Here is a 15,970-nt window from a genome sequence, read left to right as displayed (position 1 = left end):
TAGTCGCACATACCTTGCAGGAAATACTGTAGGTTACAGCGCCTTGAGCATCACTGAGTGGTGGATATGCCTGCTATATATAAGAAGCCACTATTATTATCCCCAATATTTAATTACAGAGTCTTACTCCCGGAGCGACCAGCATGAACGGTCAAGTATCAGCACGCAGGGAGGAGTTGATCAACGCGTCCCACGCCGCTCAGCTTGCTCAACACACCGAACAGTTCCAGAAGCTTATCCCCTTACTGGTCTCTAGCATGAAGATCTACGTCTTTATCGTACAGGACAGTAAGTATAACAGCAGCCCAGTGAAACCTTACCGAACAGTTCCAGAAGCTTATCCCCTTACTGGTCTCTAGCATGAAGATCTACGTCTTTATCGTACAGGACAGTAAGTATAACGGCAGCCCAGTGAAACCTTATATATACACCGCCCTGATTAACCGTCCATTTGCTCGGGACAGACTTTTTCTTAAAATAGTTTCAGGCTAACTCTACTAGAAAGAAATGAGTTCTGGTTTATGATTAAAAAATCTGGGCAATTTATTTGTTACCACAGTAGAAACCTTTTATACTGTAAGAGTCTTTCAGTTAAATGGTTTTGGTACTTTTTGTAGGGCACAAAACACAATGTCCACAGATTTAGATTAAACTTACACGGTTTGAAGAAAATGATGGTAGAAAGCTTCCCTGAAAATATTACTCGCTGAGGTGCTGTAGTTTTTGAGAAATATGAGTAAAACATTGCACCAAACTAATTTCGTCTCAGTTGTAGCATGTAAAATGGGTCGAAACAACTTACACCGTATAGGTCATTTTGGTTGGAACACAGATTGCAACACAACAGGCAATTCTATTTTCTTCATTTAAAGCCATTGGACACTAATAATAATTACTCAAAATAATTATCATCATAAAACCTTTCTTGATTACGAGTAATGGGGAGAGGTTGATAGTATAAAACATTGTGAGAAACAGCTCCCTCTGAAGTGACGTAGTTTTCGAGAGAGAAGTAATTTTCCACGAATTTGATTTCGAGACCTCAAGTTTAGAAATTGAGGTCTCGAAATCAAGCATCAGAAAGCACACAACTTCGTGTGACAAGGGTGTTTTTTTCTTTCATTATTATCTCGCAACTTCAACAACCGATTGAGCTCAAATTTTCACAGGTGTGTTATTTTATGCATATGTTGAGATACACCAACTGTTAAGACTAGTCTTTGACAATTACCAATAGTGTCCACTGTCTTTAATATGATTTGTTTGATTTATTTTGCAGATAAACCAGGCAAGCAAGAAGCCTGGGAGAATCGTACGTACATTGCCAGTAAAATGATCTATCATATTCAGGAGATCATACGCGTTCTGCTAGCTGTGGTGAGTTGAGTTACATGCATACATGTGGCAGTGTCATGGCCGAGCGGTTAAGAGCACCGGATTCAAGCACTGGTGTTTGATCAGCAGGGTGTGGGTTCGGATCCCGGTCGTGACACTTGCTACATAAAATTGGGGAGGTAGTGCTTTCTGCTCTACCGGCTAGGCTGCGAATTGAAGATACCCAAGCCTACATTCGTATGGACTGTGAAAGGGGTAACCCTGTTTCAGCCCTAGGAGTAGGTGGCAATGGCCTCTGGAAACAAATAGTTGTAGCCCACACCTTGAAGTGGCCTTCGGCCTTGTGTGTCAGCCAACTTGCATCAAAAAAAAATAATAATAGAGCTATATATATTGACTAGAGCGTTAACTTGCTCTGCGTTTTGAAGCCACCCTGGGCGCAGACATGTTTGATGTGTTGCGTGAATTTGGAATTTTAAGAGAACACACATTGCCGCCATTATTTTACATTTGGCGTGTGCGCTTACGTACGCAACTGTCCACTCGCGTACGTTTGCAGTAGCTTCAACTTGAGTGCCGTACTAAAAAAAGTAAACGCGCCTTTTAATCATGATGCACATGACGCTCGCAGTTTGTGCGCTGATCAGCAGATTGTGCGTTCACATTTACTGCATGTTTTGCTTTGATGGCACATAAAAAAGAACAAACGCACTATCATGCAAATAGCCGTACAATTGCCGTACAAAATTTCAAGCTTTTGTATTGTTTGTACATAAACACGGATGCGCCCACATGGCTTCAAAACCTTAGTGCGTGTATAACGGGGTGTTAGCGCTCTAGTCAATATATATAGCTCTATGGTTACATGCCATCATTGCCTAAGCCCAAATAATAATATAATAAAATATTAGAGTCTTATAGCGCATGTATCTACCAAAAAGGCACTCAAGGCGCTTAGTACACATACATTTTTACAGAAAGATAGGTTATTGAAGTTATGAATTCTTGGCCCAAATATGGCAAACCCCTTCTCTTTTCGGTAAGTGTGCTTGGTTCTTTTACATGCTTTACACAACACATGGGACCAATGGCTTTAAGTCCCATCCGAAGGGCGAAGCAATGGTTAAGTGCCTTGCTTTTAAGACTGGCCCCCATCTATGTTGCATGGTTGGATGTGGCTGGCTGCCAATGGCCCCCTTGCATTCCTAGTGCTAAAACTCTTTGTGGCTGCGTTCGTCACAACTTGGCTTCTCAGCTTCAAGTAAGGAAGATTGGCCACCTGAAATTTTAGTGTTATTTCTATAGAGAGGGGCTAAAGGCCCAATCACACGGGCCCGGGTAAAAAGAACGAAAACGAGAACGATTAAAATGCACGCCCACGATTGGTTGAATAAGCGTGGACGTATTCTGCGTGGAGCATTTCAACCAGTAGAATGCGTTCTCTTTGCGTCGTTATTGTTATCGTTTTTGTTATCGCTGCATGCAGTGTGACTCGGCCTTAATCCTCTATTTTGTCACCCTAGGACGATGATAGTTTCCGAGTGGATGACGTGACTGGTCTGCGTGCTGCTCAGAACCACATCAGGAACAACATGGAGAAGGCCAGAGGCTGGCTAGGTGATCCCAACGCAGCACCTGGCGGCATGGGTAAGACTGAGTGCTCCTTGCCCCTTCACTGATTGCCCCTCATACCCCTTAAATGATTGATTGTACCTGTTGCCCTTCACCGATTGCCCCTATTCCCCTTCACTGATTTTTCCTGGTGCCCCTTCATTTGTTGCCCCTATTACCTTTCACAGATTTCCCCAAGCGCTCCCTTCACTTATTGGCTCTGATGCCCCTTCACTGATTGCCCCTGGTGCCCCTTCACTGATTGCCCCCGGTGCCCCTTCACTGATTTTCCATTGTGCCATTTCACTGATTGCCCCTGGTGCCCCTTCACTGATTGCCCCTGGTGCCCCTTCACTGATTTTCCATTGTGCCATTTCACTGATTGCCCCTGATGCCCCTTCACTGATTGCCCCTGGTGCCACTTCACTGATTGCCCCCGGTGCCCCTTCACTGATTTTCCATTGTGCCATTTCACTGATTGCCCCTGGTGCCCCTTCACTGATTGCCCCTGGTGCCCCTTTACTGATTGCCTCTGGTGCCTTTCATCCAATGAGCAGCTGCAATGACACTCCAAAAAGAGCCCCAAAACTGCCTTGAGTCTTTGCCAAGAGTTTGCCCCACAGCAGGACATAAGTCACAACAGTGTAATTTATGTGGCATTTCAGCTGGTAATCTGTCTCTGTTTAGCAACATTTTGCTGTGCTAAGCAAATTTGTGTACGTGCCAGCTTTCTGAAACTGAGCCCTAATACAAGTTTTATAAAGCTGTTGAGCAGAAAATACTGCTCAGCAAAATAAATAAAAAGAGTTGGGCACCACTCACAACAATTTTCTGTTATTAGCTGGTTTCTGTGCTTAAAGATTTCATAAAGCTGTTAACATAGAAAACACTGATTAGAAATTGTCTATGCCAAAAATATGGGTGGGGCACCAGCCACAACATTGTAAACTTAATGGACTGTTGTCCAGCAACCAGTTTCTGCTAAGTAGTTTCTACTTTCGTAACCCACAGGTGAGAAAGCTCTACGACGTATTCTTGAGGACGCTCGGAAGGTTGCCAGCGGTCTGGACGGGCCACAGAGGGCAGCAATAGAGCAAGCTATTGACGAGATCACGGCCATGACCAATGAACTCGCTGACCTCAGGGCCAAGGGCCAGGTACGTAAACCGCCCCCCCCCCCCTCCAAGTCCTACTTTGATGGTTCCCCCATTGTCAACGGTGCCCTACAGAGCTTGGTTGACGAGATGGACGGTCAAATTTATCCAGTATTTTTTTATTAAGTAACTTCAACTCTACAATACCATCGTTTCTTCATTTTCTCATGCACAGGGGAATAGCCCACGCGCCTTGCAGCTTGCTAGTGCCATCAATGGTAAACTGGCCAATCTACAAGCCCAGATCGATGCTGCCATAGCCGAGGTATTGAAGAGCAGCATGGGCAAGCTTGCCTACACTGCTGGTGGGAAGATGGCCCAGGCTAAGGAATGGTTGAACAACCCTGGTGTTGATGATCGCGGAGTTGGTAAGACTTTGGACTTTGTAAATTTGGTTTGCGGTAACACCATGTGTGTATCTTTTTGCCAGGTAGAGTTGTTCTTAAAGAACTGTCTTGCTTTATTCTACTGCCGCGGAGTAGATAATCGGAGGTTCGGGAGACTTCTCAGTTCTGACAAGAACTGTCCTGCTTTTTAACTATTACCAGGGCGGATGGTATAGAAAATAGACTGGACTACTACTTTAGCTTATAGGATCGTAATTAACTGTACTGCCGCGGAGCCAGTTCTGAATTGGTCTCAATGTTTCAGCTAGCTTACTCTAGTCATCGTCAGGAGTAGATACACACATGGTGTTACCGCAAACCAAGTTTACATTGATGCCTCACCATGCAATGCCTCAAATCCTATATACTTTGTACTTTATCGTTTATTTTGATTTATTCTGGTTTCGACTGTACTGATTCACTGTACTTGCCAAAACAAAACAAAAACAGAGAGAAGAAAACGAAGGAAATTTCAGTTTTAGATGCAGGAGGAAAAACCCCAGATAAAATTATTCTAGGGACAACCTGCGCAGTCGGGCAGGAACTGAAAACCCAATCCTCGTAGTGCCCCAGGTCCTAGAGGTGGACGGTGATTCAATTCAATTCAATTCAAAACTTATATTTATTTCCATACTTACAACAGAGTACAAACAATTTTTTTTGAAGGAATAACCAATAAACAAAACTAAATAATAAATGAGGCTGAGAACAAAAATAGAGTATGGAGGCCTCATCTGAAGCCGAGGCTTATGTAGGGATGTCTGGGGACAGACAATAAACGGGGACAAGAACGAACGGCCCAACAAATAGAACAAAGACAGACATGATGAAGACAACAATTATGAGAATACTAATTGCATAATAATAATAATACCAATAATAACACTGATAATAAGAAATCGGTGATAGATACCACGACCAATTATTGTGATTTATTCTGATTTATTCTGCTTTTGACTGTACTTATTCACTGTACTTGCCAAAACAAAACAAAAACAGAGAGAAGAAAAGGAAGGAAGTTTAAGTTTTAGATGCAGAAGGAAAAACCCCAGAGAATTATACCAGGGAAAACCCACACATTCGGGCAGGAACTCAGTCTGGCAGGAACCCAATCCTTGTAGTGCCCCAGGCGTGATTCAATCCAGGGTCCTAGAGGTGGACGGTGACGAAAGATACCCAATCACCCAATTATTGTGATGATGCCTTCGGGTCATTTTAGTCAATAGGACGCTCACGCCTATTAAAGGCAGTGGACACTATTGGTAGTTACTCAAAATAATTACCATCATAAAACCTTTCTTGATTACAAGTAATAGGGAGAGGTTGATGGTATCAAACATTGTGAGAAACAGCTCCCTCTGAAGTGACGTAGTTTTTGAGAAAGAAGTAATTTCCCACGAATTAGATTTAGAGACCTCAAGTTTAGAATTTGAGGTCTCGAAATCAATCATCTGAAAGCACACAACTTCGTGTGAAGAGTGTTTTTTTTCTTTCATAGTTATCTCGCAACTCCGACGACCAATCGAGCTCAAATTTTCACAGGTTTGTTATTTTATGCATATGTTGAGATACAGCAAGTGAGAAGACTGGTCTTTGACATTTACCAATAGTGTCCACTGGCTTTAAGGGAACAACTCATTCTTCCATGTTTGTTTTTTTGGTCGCCCATCAGGTTATCGCGCCATCAAGGACATCATTGAAACCGGACGTAAGATCGCTGCAACCTGCGATGACATGGGTCAGCGGAATGAGCTACTCCGCCTCTGCAATGAGACGGAAGCCTTGGCCAAACACCTCAAGGACCTGTGCGATAAAGGCCAGGTATGGTTAACTAGTCAAATTGATGTGATGCGATCAAGCTAAATGAGTTGTTTATTGGAAACTTTCAGTAGGGAGAAACACTTGCCAAGAGGGTGAAACTTTGAAAAATCATATTTAAAGGCAGTGGACACTATTGGCAATTACACAAAATAGTTATCAGCATAAAACCTTACTTAGTAATGGGGAGAAGTTGATAGTATAAAACATTTTGAGAAACGGCTCCCTCTCGAAATCAAGCATCTGACAGCACACAACTTCGTGTGACAAGGGTGTTTTTTCCTTTCATTATTATCTCGCAAGTTCGGTGACCAATTCTGTTACCAGGTCTGTTATTTAATGTATATGTTGAGATACACCAAGTAAGAAGACTGGTCTTTGACAAAATAATTACCAATAGTGCCCAGTGTCTTTAAATGCCAAAATATCTTATTTTATATTGGCAACTTCCTTCTTAATAAATAACATCAAAAAATGATTCAAGTTAGCGTTGAAAGAAAATGTTCCAGTGTTTTTTTTTTACACTGTAAAGGTTCTGGGTACTTCTTGTTGGACAAAAAACACAATGTCCACAGATTTACATTAAACTTACCTGGTTTGAAGATAAGGATGGTAGAGAGCTTCCCTTAAAATATAATTTACTGAGGTGCTCTAGTTTTTGAGAAATAAGTAAACAAGTCAAAACAACTCTTGCTTGATAATGTTTGTTTCCCCTAACTCTTTGCCTGCTGGCTAGTCACTGAAAAAGTTAAGGGCAAACCCAGTGAGTACACAGCCCTGAGCTACCGTGGCGCTAAAATGGCTTTTTCATTTACAATCTTAACCTCTGCCCTCACTGGTACCCCTTTATATTCCTGGGTGAAGAGAAGCAATTATAGTAAAGCATCTTACTCAAGGACACAAGTGTCGTTGCCGGGATTCGAACCCAATGACTTAATCACCAGAACTTGAATTTGATGCTCTGAATCTCTTGGCCATGACACCCTACAAGAGTGATTTGTGTGATCTATCTGTATTTGTTTTTTTTTGTTGCTAGGGGAACACTCCGCAAGCAGAAGCAGCCGCTAAGAAGTTGTCTGAGAAACTTGGCAAGTTGAAAGAGAAGATGACGGAGATCGTGATGGGCCAGGTGTCGTCCGACTTCTTGGACCCCATGGCAGCCGTGCAGAAACTACAGGAAGCTGCGCTGGCACCGGAAGGTATGTGTAGCCTGAACATCTGACGTCACACTTTGAGGGCTGTGAATTACGCCGAGAACTTGCCTTGAGCAAGCATCAACAGACTGACGATGGCTAGAGCAAGCTAGTCTAAACTTTGAGACCAATTAAGAACTCACTCCACGGTAGTGAAGTTATTAACATGCACTAAAAGCTAAAGTAGTAGTCTCGGTCAAAATTCTACCTTCCGCCCAGGTTGTAGATCAAAAGCAGGACAGTTCTTTTCAGAACTAAGACGTCTCCCGAATTCCGAAAATAGTAGAACATAAACCAAGACAGTTCTCTAAAGAACAAAACCTACATGTACCTAGCAAGTAGACACACGCATGAAGTTACCGCAAACTGCCTCAAATTTCATTACCATGTTGTTGGATTGAGTCCTGCAGTTTGAGTTCCTACTTTAAAAGGTCCTAATATTCAAGGCATTGGTTTTTCTGTTGATTGCATTTCATGCTCTTTCCTATTACTTGCAGGAACCCCGAACCGCGAGGGTACTTTTACAAGCAGAGCGAATATATTTCTGACGAATACTAACAAGGCGGCCGACACCGCAGCACGCTTTGCCGACATCGCTGATGCAGATAAAGATACTGTGGATGAGATCAATCGCCTTAGCAATCAGGTTAGTCATAGGGTTTGTAGGGGTGTTCCCAGGGAGCATTTGGGGGGACATGTCCCCCTGTCCCCCCCCCCCCTGATTGACGCCTATGGAATAATTGGGTGCCGAGTGACAGGAAAGCTTCTGAGCATTTAGGGTGCCCTGGGAGCAGTGTGTGTCAGGTGCCTGGGAAGCATTTTGGTGTCGGGGGTTACTTGGGGAGCATTTGGGTGTCGGAGTGCCAAGGGAGAATTGGGTGTTGGGTGCCAAGGGAGAATTGGGTGTTGGGTGCCAAGGGAGAATTGGGTGTTGGGTGCCTCGGGAGAATTGGGTGTTGGGTGCCTTGGGAGAATTGGGTGTTGGGTGCCTCGGGAGAATTGGATGTTGGGTGCCAAGGGAGAATTGGGTGTTGGGTGCCAAGGGAGAATTGGGTGTTGGGTGCCAAGGGAGAATTGGGTGTTGGGTGCCACGGGAGAATTGGGTGTTGGGTGCCAAGGAAGCATTTGGGTGTCGGAGAATCATTAGGAGCATTTGGGTGTCAGGGTGCCCAGGAAATATTTGGGTGTCAGGATTGCCAAGGGAGCATTTGGATGTCCGGGGGGGGGGGGGGGTAACTTGGGGTGTCGGGGTGCCCAGGGAGCATGTGGGTGTCAGGAGTGCGTATTTGGGTGTTTGGTGTCTGGGAAACATGTGGATGTTGAGTGACAGGAAAGCTTTTGGGCATCTAGGGTGCCCAGTGAGAATTGAACGTCGGGGTGTTCAGGAGCACTTAATAATGATAAAAATAATAATAACCGTGTTTATAACGCGCCTTTCTGCCAAAGGATACAAAGCGCCAGGTATTATTACTGCAAGTAGTGGGACGAAGTTTTGAGATACAAGACCATGTCCTTAGCACCAGTTACTGGTTTACGTGGCGCATTAAGCTGCCAATCCAGCCAGGAGCACCGAGGATACACGACATGTATTAAACAGATTGATTCTTCTACTTGGTTTTTGTCAAGTTTTCTTGTTTTTGTTGTTGTTGTTTTTTAAGAGGGGTTGGGGGTCATTCCCACTGCCCCTGGATAGGCACAGGTTTTGCTGCCCTGGATAGGCACAGGTTTTGCTGTTGCAATTTTGTTCATTTACTAACCTTTGACATTTCGTTGTGTTTTGTAAAGGTTAAGGAGCTGACTCCTCAAGTGATCTCTGCCGCACGAATCGTATTGGTCAACCCCGGCAACAAGGTAATCTGAATAATTTAATAGCAGGTACCCGCTCTGTGCCAATTTCATAGAAAGCTGCGTAAGCACGAAAAGTAGCTAAGCTCAACAGAACTACAGTATGTCACACATAGCATCAATGAATGGTATCCTGCTCGTTTTTGCTTAGCAGTCAATTTCCAAGCAATATTTTCTCTTTTAAGAGTAGCTCTAATGAAATGGGGATCTGGGCCCAATTTCTTAAATCCTGTAAGCCCGAAAGGGTGCTAAGCACAGAAAAAAAGTGCTTAGCAAAAAATTCCATAAGGTTTTCTTTATTGCAACTAGTCCCGCACTCAATTTTTGCTTAGCAAAGAGATTTGCTAAGCATTAATTATTGCTTAAGCAGCTCTATGAAAATGAGCCCTGATTTTCAACTGAACTGTTTTGGTGTTGATGGTTAACAGGTTGCAGCGTCCCATCTTGACTTCATGAAGAAGGAATGGGAGGGGTCAATGAGGGAGCTCGACGCTAAGCTGACATCCTCACTGGATGTACCTGCATTCATGAAAGCATCAGGTGAGTCAAGTTGCCTACACAGGCGGGATTCGAACCTCTAATGTTTAGGTCAATATGCCTACACAGGCGGGATTCGAACCCACAACCCCCAGTTTGTACATGAAGCTGATATCCTCACTGGATGTACCTGCATTCATGAAAGCATCAGGTCAGTCAACTTGCCTACACTGGTGGGATTTGAACCTCTAATGTTTAGGTCAATATGCCTACACAGGCGGGATTCGAACCCACAACCCCCAGTTTGTACATGAAGCTGATATCCTCACTGGATGTACCTGCATTCATGAAAGCATCAGGTCAGTCAACTTGCCTACACTGGTGGGATTTGAACCTCTAATGTTTAGGTCAATATGCCTACATGTGTACACAGGCGGGATTCGAACCCACAACCCCCAGTTTGTACATGAAGCTGATATCCTCACTGGATGTACCTGCATTCATGACAGCATCAGGTCAGTCAACTTGCCTACACTGGTGGGATTTGAACCCCTCTTGTTTCTTTGCTGTACCCTCTGCACATTACAGTATCCAAACTGTTGCCACTAGTACTCAGTGTGTTAGTAGTCATCTGGTTAAGCGTGCACGATTCAGATGGAATTTGCACCCTTCTACTGGATGTTATAATAATTATAATATCGAAGTCTTATAAAGCACATGTATCTACCAAACAAGGTACTCAAGGCGCTGAGTATATACAAGCTTTTAGAAAGATAGGTTATTACAGCGATGAATTCTGAGACCCAATTATTTAACACCTTATAAGGGATTACAAGGTGCTACGACGCATACAGCAGCCACAGCCAGGAACACCAGGGGCGAACCCCTTCTCTTTTCGAAAAGTGCACTGGGTTCTTTTAACATGCGTTACACAACACATGGGACCAATGGCCGTACGTCCCATCCGAAGGACGAAGCAATGGTTAAGTGTCTTGCTTAAGGACACAAGTGTCACGGCTGAATGCAGTATTCTAACTGTTGCCACTGGCACCTCAGTGGTCAAGTGGTCAAGTACATGTAACCTGGTTTAATAGCATGCATGGTTTTGGTAGGATTTGAACCCACAACCCCCATTTGTGAGTAATGTGGTAATTCAATTTGGATGCGATCCTCGGCAAAACATATTTACAGGCCTAGCCTCAAAACAGACTGAACAGCAAAATACAAATACCGGTATGTGGATGAAATTAGGGCAACTAGAACAATGAAAAATGAGTGTATGAGGGGAGGAAGCAAGTACAAGAAGTTAATCTAGGAAGGTCACAAGAAAACTAACAAACAAAAGACTATTACAATACTATGTAATAGCAAAGGTAAACTAAATCACTGTTGCTCAGAAGCATGTTATCCCACACAAAATAAGATTCTTCAGGACTCAAACCCGTAACAAGTCTTCGGCTTAACGCACAGAGCAACTCGACCAACCAATTATTTAAAAGTTTATCCTTTTTGTTTCCCTTGTCCTTTATAACTTAAAGGCAGTGGACACTGTTGGTAATTATACAAAATATTGATTAGCATAAAACCTTACTTGGTAACGAGTAATGGGGAGAGGTTGGTAGTATAAAACACTGTGAGAAACGGCTCCATTTGAAGTGGAGTAGTTTTCAAGAAAGAAGTAATTTTCCACGAATTTGATTTCGAGACCTCAGATTTAGAATTTGAGGTCTCGAAATCAAGCATCTGAAAGCACACAACTTCGAGTAACAATGGTGGTTTTGCCTTTCAATAATATCTCACAACTTCGACGACCGATTGAGCTCAAATTTTCACAGGTGTGTTATTTTATGCATATGTTCAGATACACTAAGTGAGAAGACTGGTCTTTGGCAATTACCAATAGTGTCCACTGTCTTTAATATTTATTTTGATATTTTCAGAGGAAAGCATGAAGAAACAGACGGAGATAGCCAAGGCTGCCGTCAAGCAGCACGACCCTCAGACCTTCGCCTCTAGCATCTCCAACATCGCTCTACGCGGCAAGAACATGGTGAAGGTCGCTAAACGGGAAGCTGACAACAGCGAAGATCCGGAGTTCAAGCAGAAGGTGGACATCGCATCGGATAAACTCACTGATTGTAAGTTAAACGCACCATCCATTACTATTTTTATTATTGATGGTTTATTAAAATTGAACTTGTAGCCAATGGCTGAATTGCGTCAATATATACAGTAAAATATTTTAAAATAAACATTAGGCAATGCACAATAGACGAATTGCAACATGCGTCATCGGCCGCCATCCTTGATGAATGTGTGCGCGTGAAGAGCCATCACTGGCTGAGAGTCGTGCGTAGGGCGTACACACTTGCATTTTGAAATCCATTGTTACATCAAAGATGGTGGCCAACGACGCGCATCGCAATCCATCTGGAAATGATAAACTGACTGCTAGAACATACAAGAACAACTAAAAACATTAAAATACCGGAGAACTCTACATACAGGCAAGAAATAAAAATAACATTTGAAAAGCAAAAACATATTAAAACATTGAAGGGTCTACACAAAGTAGATTACTTGCGTCCCAGTTCGAATGAATCTGCAATATTCATTCCTAGAAGCAAATACAGTTGGGGTGATCGAAGACAAATTACTGATTGTAAGTTAAACACACCATCCATTACTTGCGTCCCAGTTCGAATGAAGCTGCAATATTCATTCCTAGAAGCAAATACAGTTGGGGTGTTCGCAGACAAACTCGCTGATTGTAAGTTAAACACACCATCCACTACTTGCGTCCCAGTTCGAATGAATCCGCAATATTCATTCCTAGAAGCAAATTCAGTTGGGGTGATCGAAGACAAACTCGCTGATTGTAAGTTAAACACACCATCCACTACTTGCGTCCCAGTTCGAATGAATCTGCAATATTCATTCCTAGAAGCAAATACAGTTGGGGTGATCGAAGACAAACTCGCTGATTGTAAGTTAAACACACCATCCACTACTTGCGTCCCAGTTCGAATGAATCTGCAATATTCATTCCTAGAAGCAAATACAGTTGGGGTGTTCGCAGACAAACTCGCTGATTGTAAGTTAAACACACCATCCATAACTTGTGCTCAGTGAGACACGGGAAGGAGACCCGGTCCTCTAATTAATAAAGAACGAGCATTTGCCAAAATACAATCAATGTTAATAAATGAACAAGCCAATCATGGCATCTAAGATATTATAAGTTATCACACAAGCGCGAGTGGAATACGGAAAAATATAGCGCTTCTGCGTCCCATATCCAACGAGGCCGAAGGCCTAGTTGAATATGGGACGCAGCGCTTCTGCGTCCCATATCCAACGGACGCAGACGCGCTATATTTTCCGTATTTCCACGAGTGCGTGTGATAACGTATTTATCTTCAAGCGTGACATAGAACACACAAGACGCAGGTTGTGATATTAGCCGTGCAATGTAGGTTTTTATCACCACTCCATTCTGCAATTCTGATTGGTGGATTAGCGCGTACTTGAAGATAAATGATATGATCTCTCCTTGACAGGTTTTTAATTCTTCAAACCCATAGCACACATACAATACAATGCAAAAAGTCTCAACAATACTGCCTAGTACATGTATAATGCACAGTCAAAGGTCACAAAAAGGGGAACACATACGATCTGGCTACGCGGACGCATGTGTGTCAATGCTGTCTGGCAAATACACACATGGTTTGACAATGGTTCTTACCAAATAGAGAGCTACAATGGGAAACTTTAGACTATCTGCCAATCACCAAGAGAGGGCGCTCTTCACCAGGTAATGTCAACAACTTAGGAATAGGAGAAGCATGAGTGACGGTCACTGACAGCAAATACCTTGTGTTTTGCGTGTTTTAGATTTTGTATTTTAGATTTAGCCAAACTGTATTTTGTTTTTCATAACACATTGCCAGCATAAACCAAACTGTTCTGGAACATGACGTACTGGACACGAGTTCCCCAAGGATAACAAGCGGAGTGCATGAGTTTTGGGGAGTGTTTCTTCTAGGGTAATTAGCAAAAATTCAAAAATGCTGACTTACCAAAACTTGAGAAGAAATCTGAAGTTTAGTTGTATGACAATGTATCTGATTTAATTTTCAAGAGGCTGAGAGACTTCTAAATATTTTTTGAGTATTTTTGAATGTTTAGCATTTACCATTGTTTGCTATAGGAGTTGTGCACCCTTGCCTGGTAGGTCTGCTGCCCTCTAGTGGCAGAGCTTTCAAAAAGTCCCCCATTCACAACCATTTAGGTATGAAAAGAGGGTCTAAACACACAATAATACTCATAGATACATGTAGATCTTTAACTCTATCGCTCCCATACATGTATAAACAGTAGAGAGAATTACAGACTAAAAGTAAGTTGCTCTTTCACATGCATGATAATATTTTGTTTTTTTTGTATAATTGAAGGTATTCCACCAACGGTGTTGACTGGGAAGCAGTTGATGCAAGACATGGGCAACCCCGACAAGATGGCCAACTGGCAAGATGCCAATAACAAGGTACATGTACCAAAACCTTTTTTTCACAATCTAAATGTCTTTTTAATTTGGTTGTCGGATTTACACCGATGCTACAATCGACGACGAGTGGTTAGTTCGTGAGGTACAAAGCGCATGCCGCTGAAATAAAAGTGCGAACGACTCTAGTCGTTTTCTAGCGACCGTATGTGAAAAAGATGACCGTGAACCATACCGTTATGCCGTGAACACATAAAAAGTCCATACTCACTCCTTTTCAGCTATTTTAAGAATAACTGGTCCTCTCTGCCTGCAGCACACTGTGATGTGACAAATTGCTATTGGTAACCAAGGATGCGACCAACCTCGACCAGCCTCGAGTGGATGGTCGCGAATAGTCCACTAGACTGGTCCAACTATAATTGACTGACGCGGGTTCGATCAGAGTTCCTACTTTTGTAGGACAAAAAACACAATGTCCACCGATATACACTCAACTTACATAGTTTGAAGATAATGATAGTAGAAAGCTTCCCTGAAAATATTACCTGCTGAGGTGCTGTAGTTTTTGGGAATGAGTAAAACAATGTCATAAAAATAATTTTCGTCTCATGAGACAAAAATTATTTTAATCTTTTACAAACGTATTTTCATGACACTGTTTTACTCAAAAACTACAGCACCTCAGACAGTAATATTTGAAAGGAAGCTTTCCACTATCATTATCTTCAAACCCTGTAAGTTTAATGTAAATCTATGGACATTGTGAAAACGTAACCCAAATCCTTTAACTATGGTCGTTGATCGAACTTGCTCAATGGTTAAGTGTCCAGCTTAAGGACACAAGTTCCGCGTCCAGGTGTAAGTCCACACAAAATATTTCAAGTCCCTTCACTATGTGGACCTCTTTTGTTCTCTAGTCCGCACTTCGTATGCATCTCTGTAAAAACTGGGTAGACAGGCTCTTCTTTTAGGAAATAAAAATGTCCATAAAGAAACATTCTTAAGGAGTATAAGAACAAGACCAGCGAAAAGGACGCCATTGCCACCATGTTGTTCCAGATTATATTCATAAGTTGCGACACTAACAGATTAAAGACTTTTACCTTTTTCCCCCCACACAGCTCATGACGTCTGTTGCGGAACTTAAAGTTCCGTTCATCTTCGTTATTCCTCTTCAGGAATACTACCCCCCTCCGCCTCCGGTGCCGGCACCCCCACCGGCACAAATGGGACGTGCCCAGCCGGCCAATCAGGTGGTCCTATTTGTCAGATTGACTAACTTGAGTGTTTATTATCCTCCCACAGTAACGAAAACCCATCTCAGTGCATGACTGAAAGAAATATGTAGATTGGTGTGTTGACATTTGGAAAAGTTGAATATTCGCCCTGTTTGAATGTTTACATCACATGTAAAATCACAATTGTTACTTAAAAAATGAATACTTTTTTTTCATTGGGCGTAATTTTTTCAAGTGATTGTTTTCTATCTCACTTTTCCAAATTGTCAATGCAACTGTTAACGCAGTGTACAATGTAGTTGAAATGTCACGTGTAGGTAACACCATTTTAAATTGTCATTTCATTGATAACGTAGATAGAGACTAAAGTCATGAAAATAGAATGAGCGTCATCCATCTATGA

General features: G+C 42.5%; 1 protein-coding gene across 13 annotated transcripts in view; it reads left to right on the top strand.

The window, feature by feature from the left end:
• The window catches only part of LOC117299111 (vinculin-like), a 47,338-nt gene that overhangs the window by 12,125 nt on the left and 19,243 nt on the right, over positions 1-15,970 (top strand). For 12 of the 13 annotated variants that reach the window (XM_033782572.1, XM_033782568.1, XM_033782570.1 and 9 more), the window contains exons 5-17: positions 120-288; positions 1,280-1,377; positions 2,859-2,982; positions 3,958-4,103; positions 4,276-4,468; positions 6,159-6,307; positions 7,341-7,503; positions 7,995-8,143; positions 9,283-9,348; positions 9,771-9,882; positions 11,760-11,957; positions 14,277-14,368; positions 15,451-15,582. In XM_033782572.1, coding sequence (XP_033638463.1) covers positions 120-288; positions 1,280-1,377; positions 2,859-2,982; positions 3,958-4,103; positions 4,276-4,468; positions 6,159-6,307; positions 7,341-7,503; positions 7,995-8,143; positions 9,283-9,348; positions 9,771-9,882; positions 11,760-11,957; positions 14,277-14,368; positions 15,451-15,582 — 1,791 coding nt within the window. The remainder of the gene's footprint in view (positions 1-119; positions 289-1,279; positions 1,378-2,858; positions 2,983-3,957; positions 4,104-4,275; positions 4,469-6,158; positions 6,308-7,340; positions 7,504-7,994; positions 8,144-9,282; positions 9,349-9,770; positions 9,883-11,759; positions 11,958-14,276; positions 14,369-15,450; positions 15,583-15,970) is intronic. The other variant, XM_033782573.1, reaches the window with a different exon arrangement.

This window comes from Asterias rubens, chromosome 14, assembly GCF_902459465.1.
Source record: "Asterias rubens chromosome 14, eAstRub1.3, whole genome shotgun sequence".
NCBI classification, from domain to species: domain Eukaryota; kingdom Metazoa; phylum Echinodermata; class Asteroidea; order Forcipulatida; family Asteriidae; genus Asterias; species Asterias rubens.
Note: the sequence above shows the minus strand (reverse complement) of the source record. Positions and strands in the feature narration are given on the sequence as shown.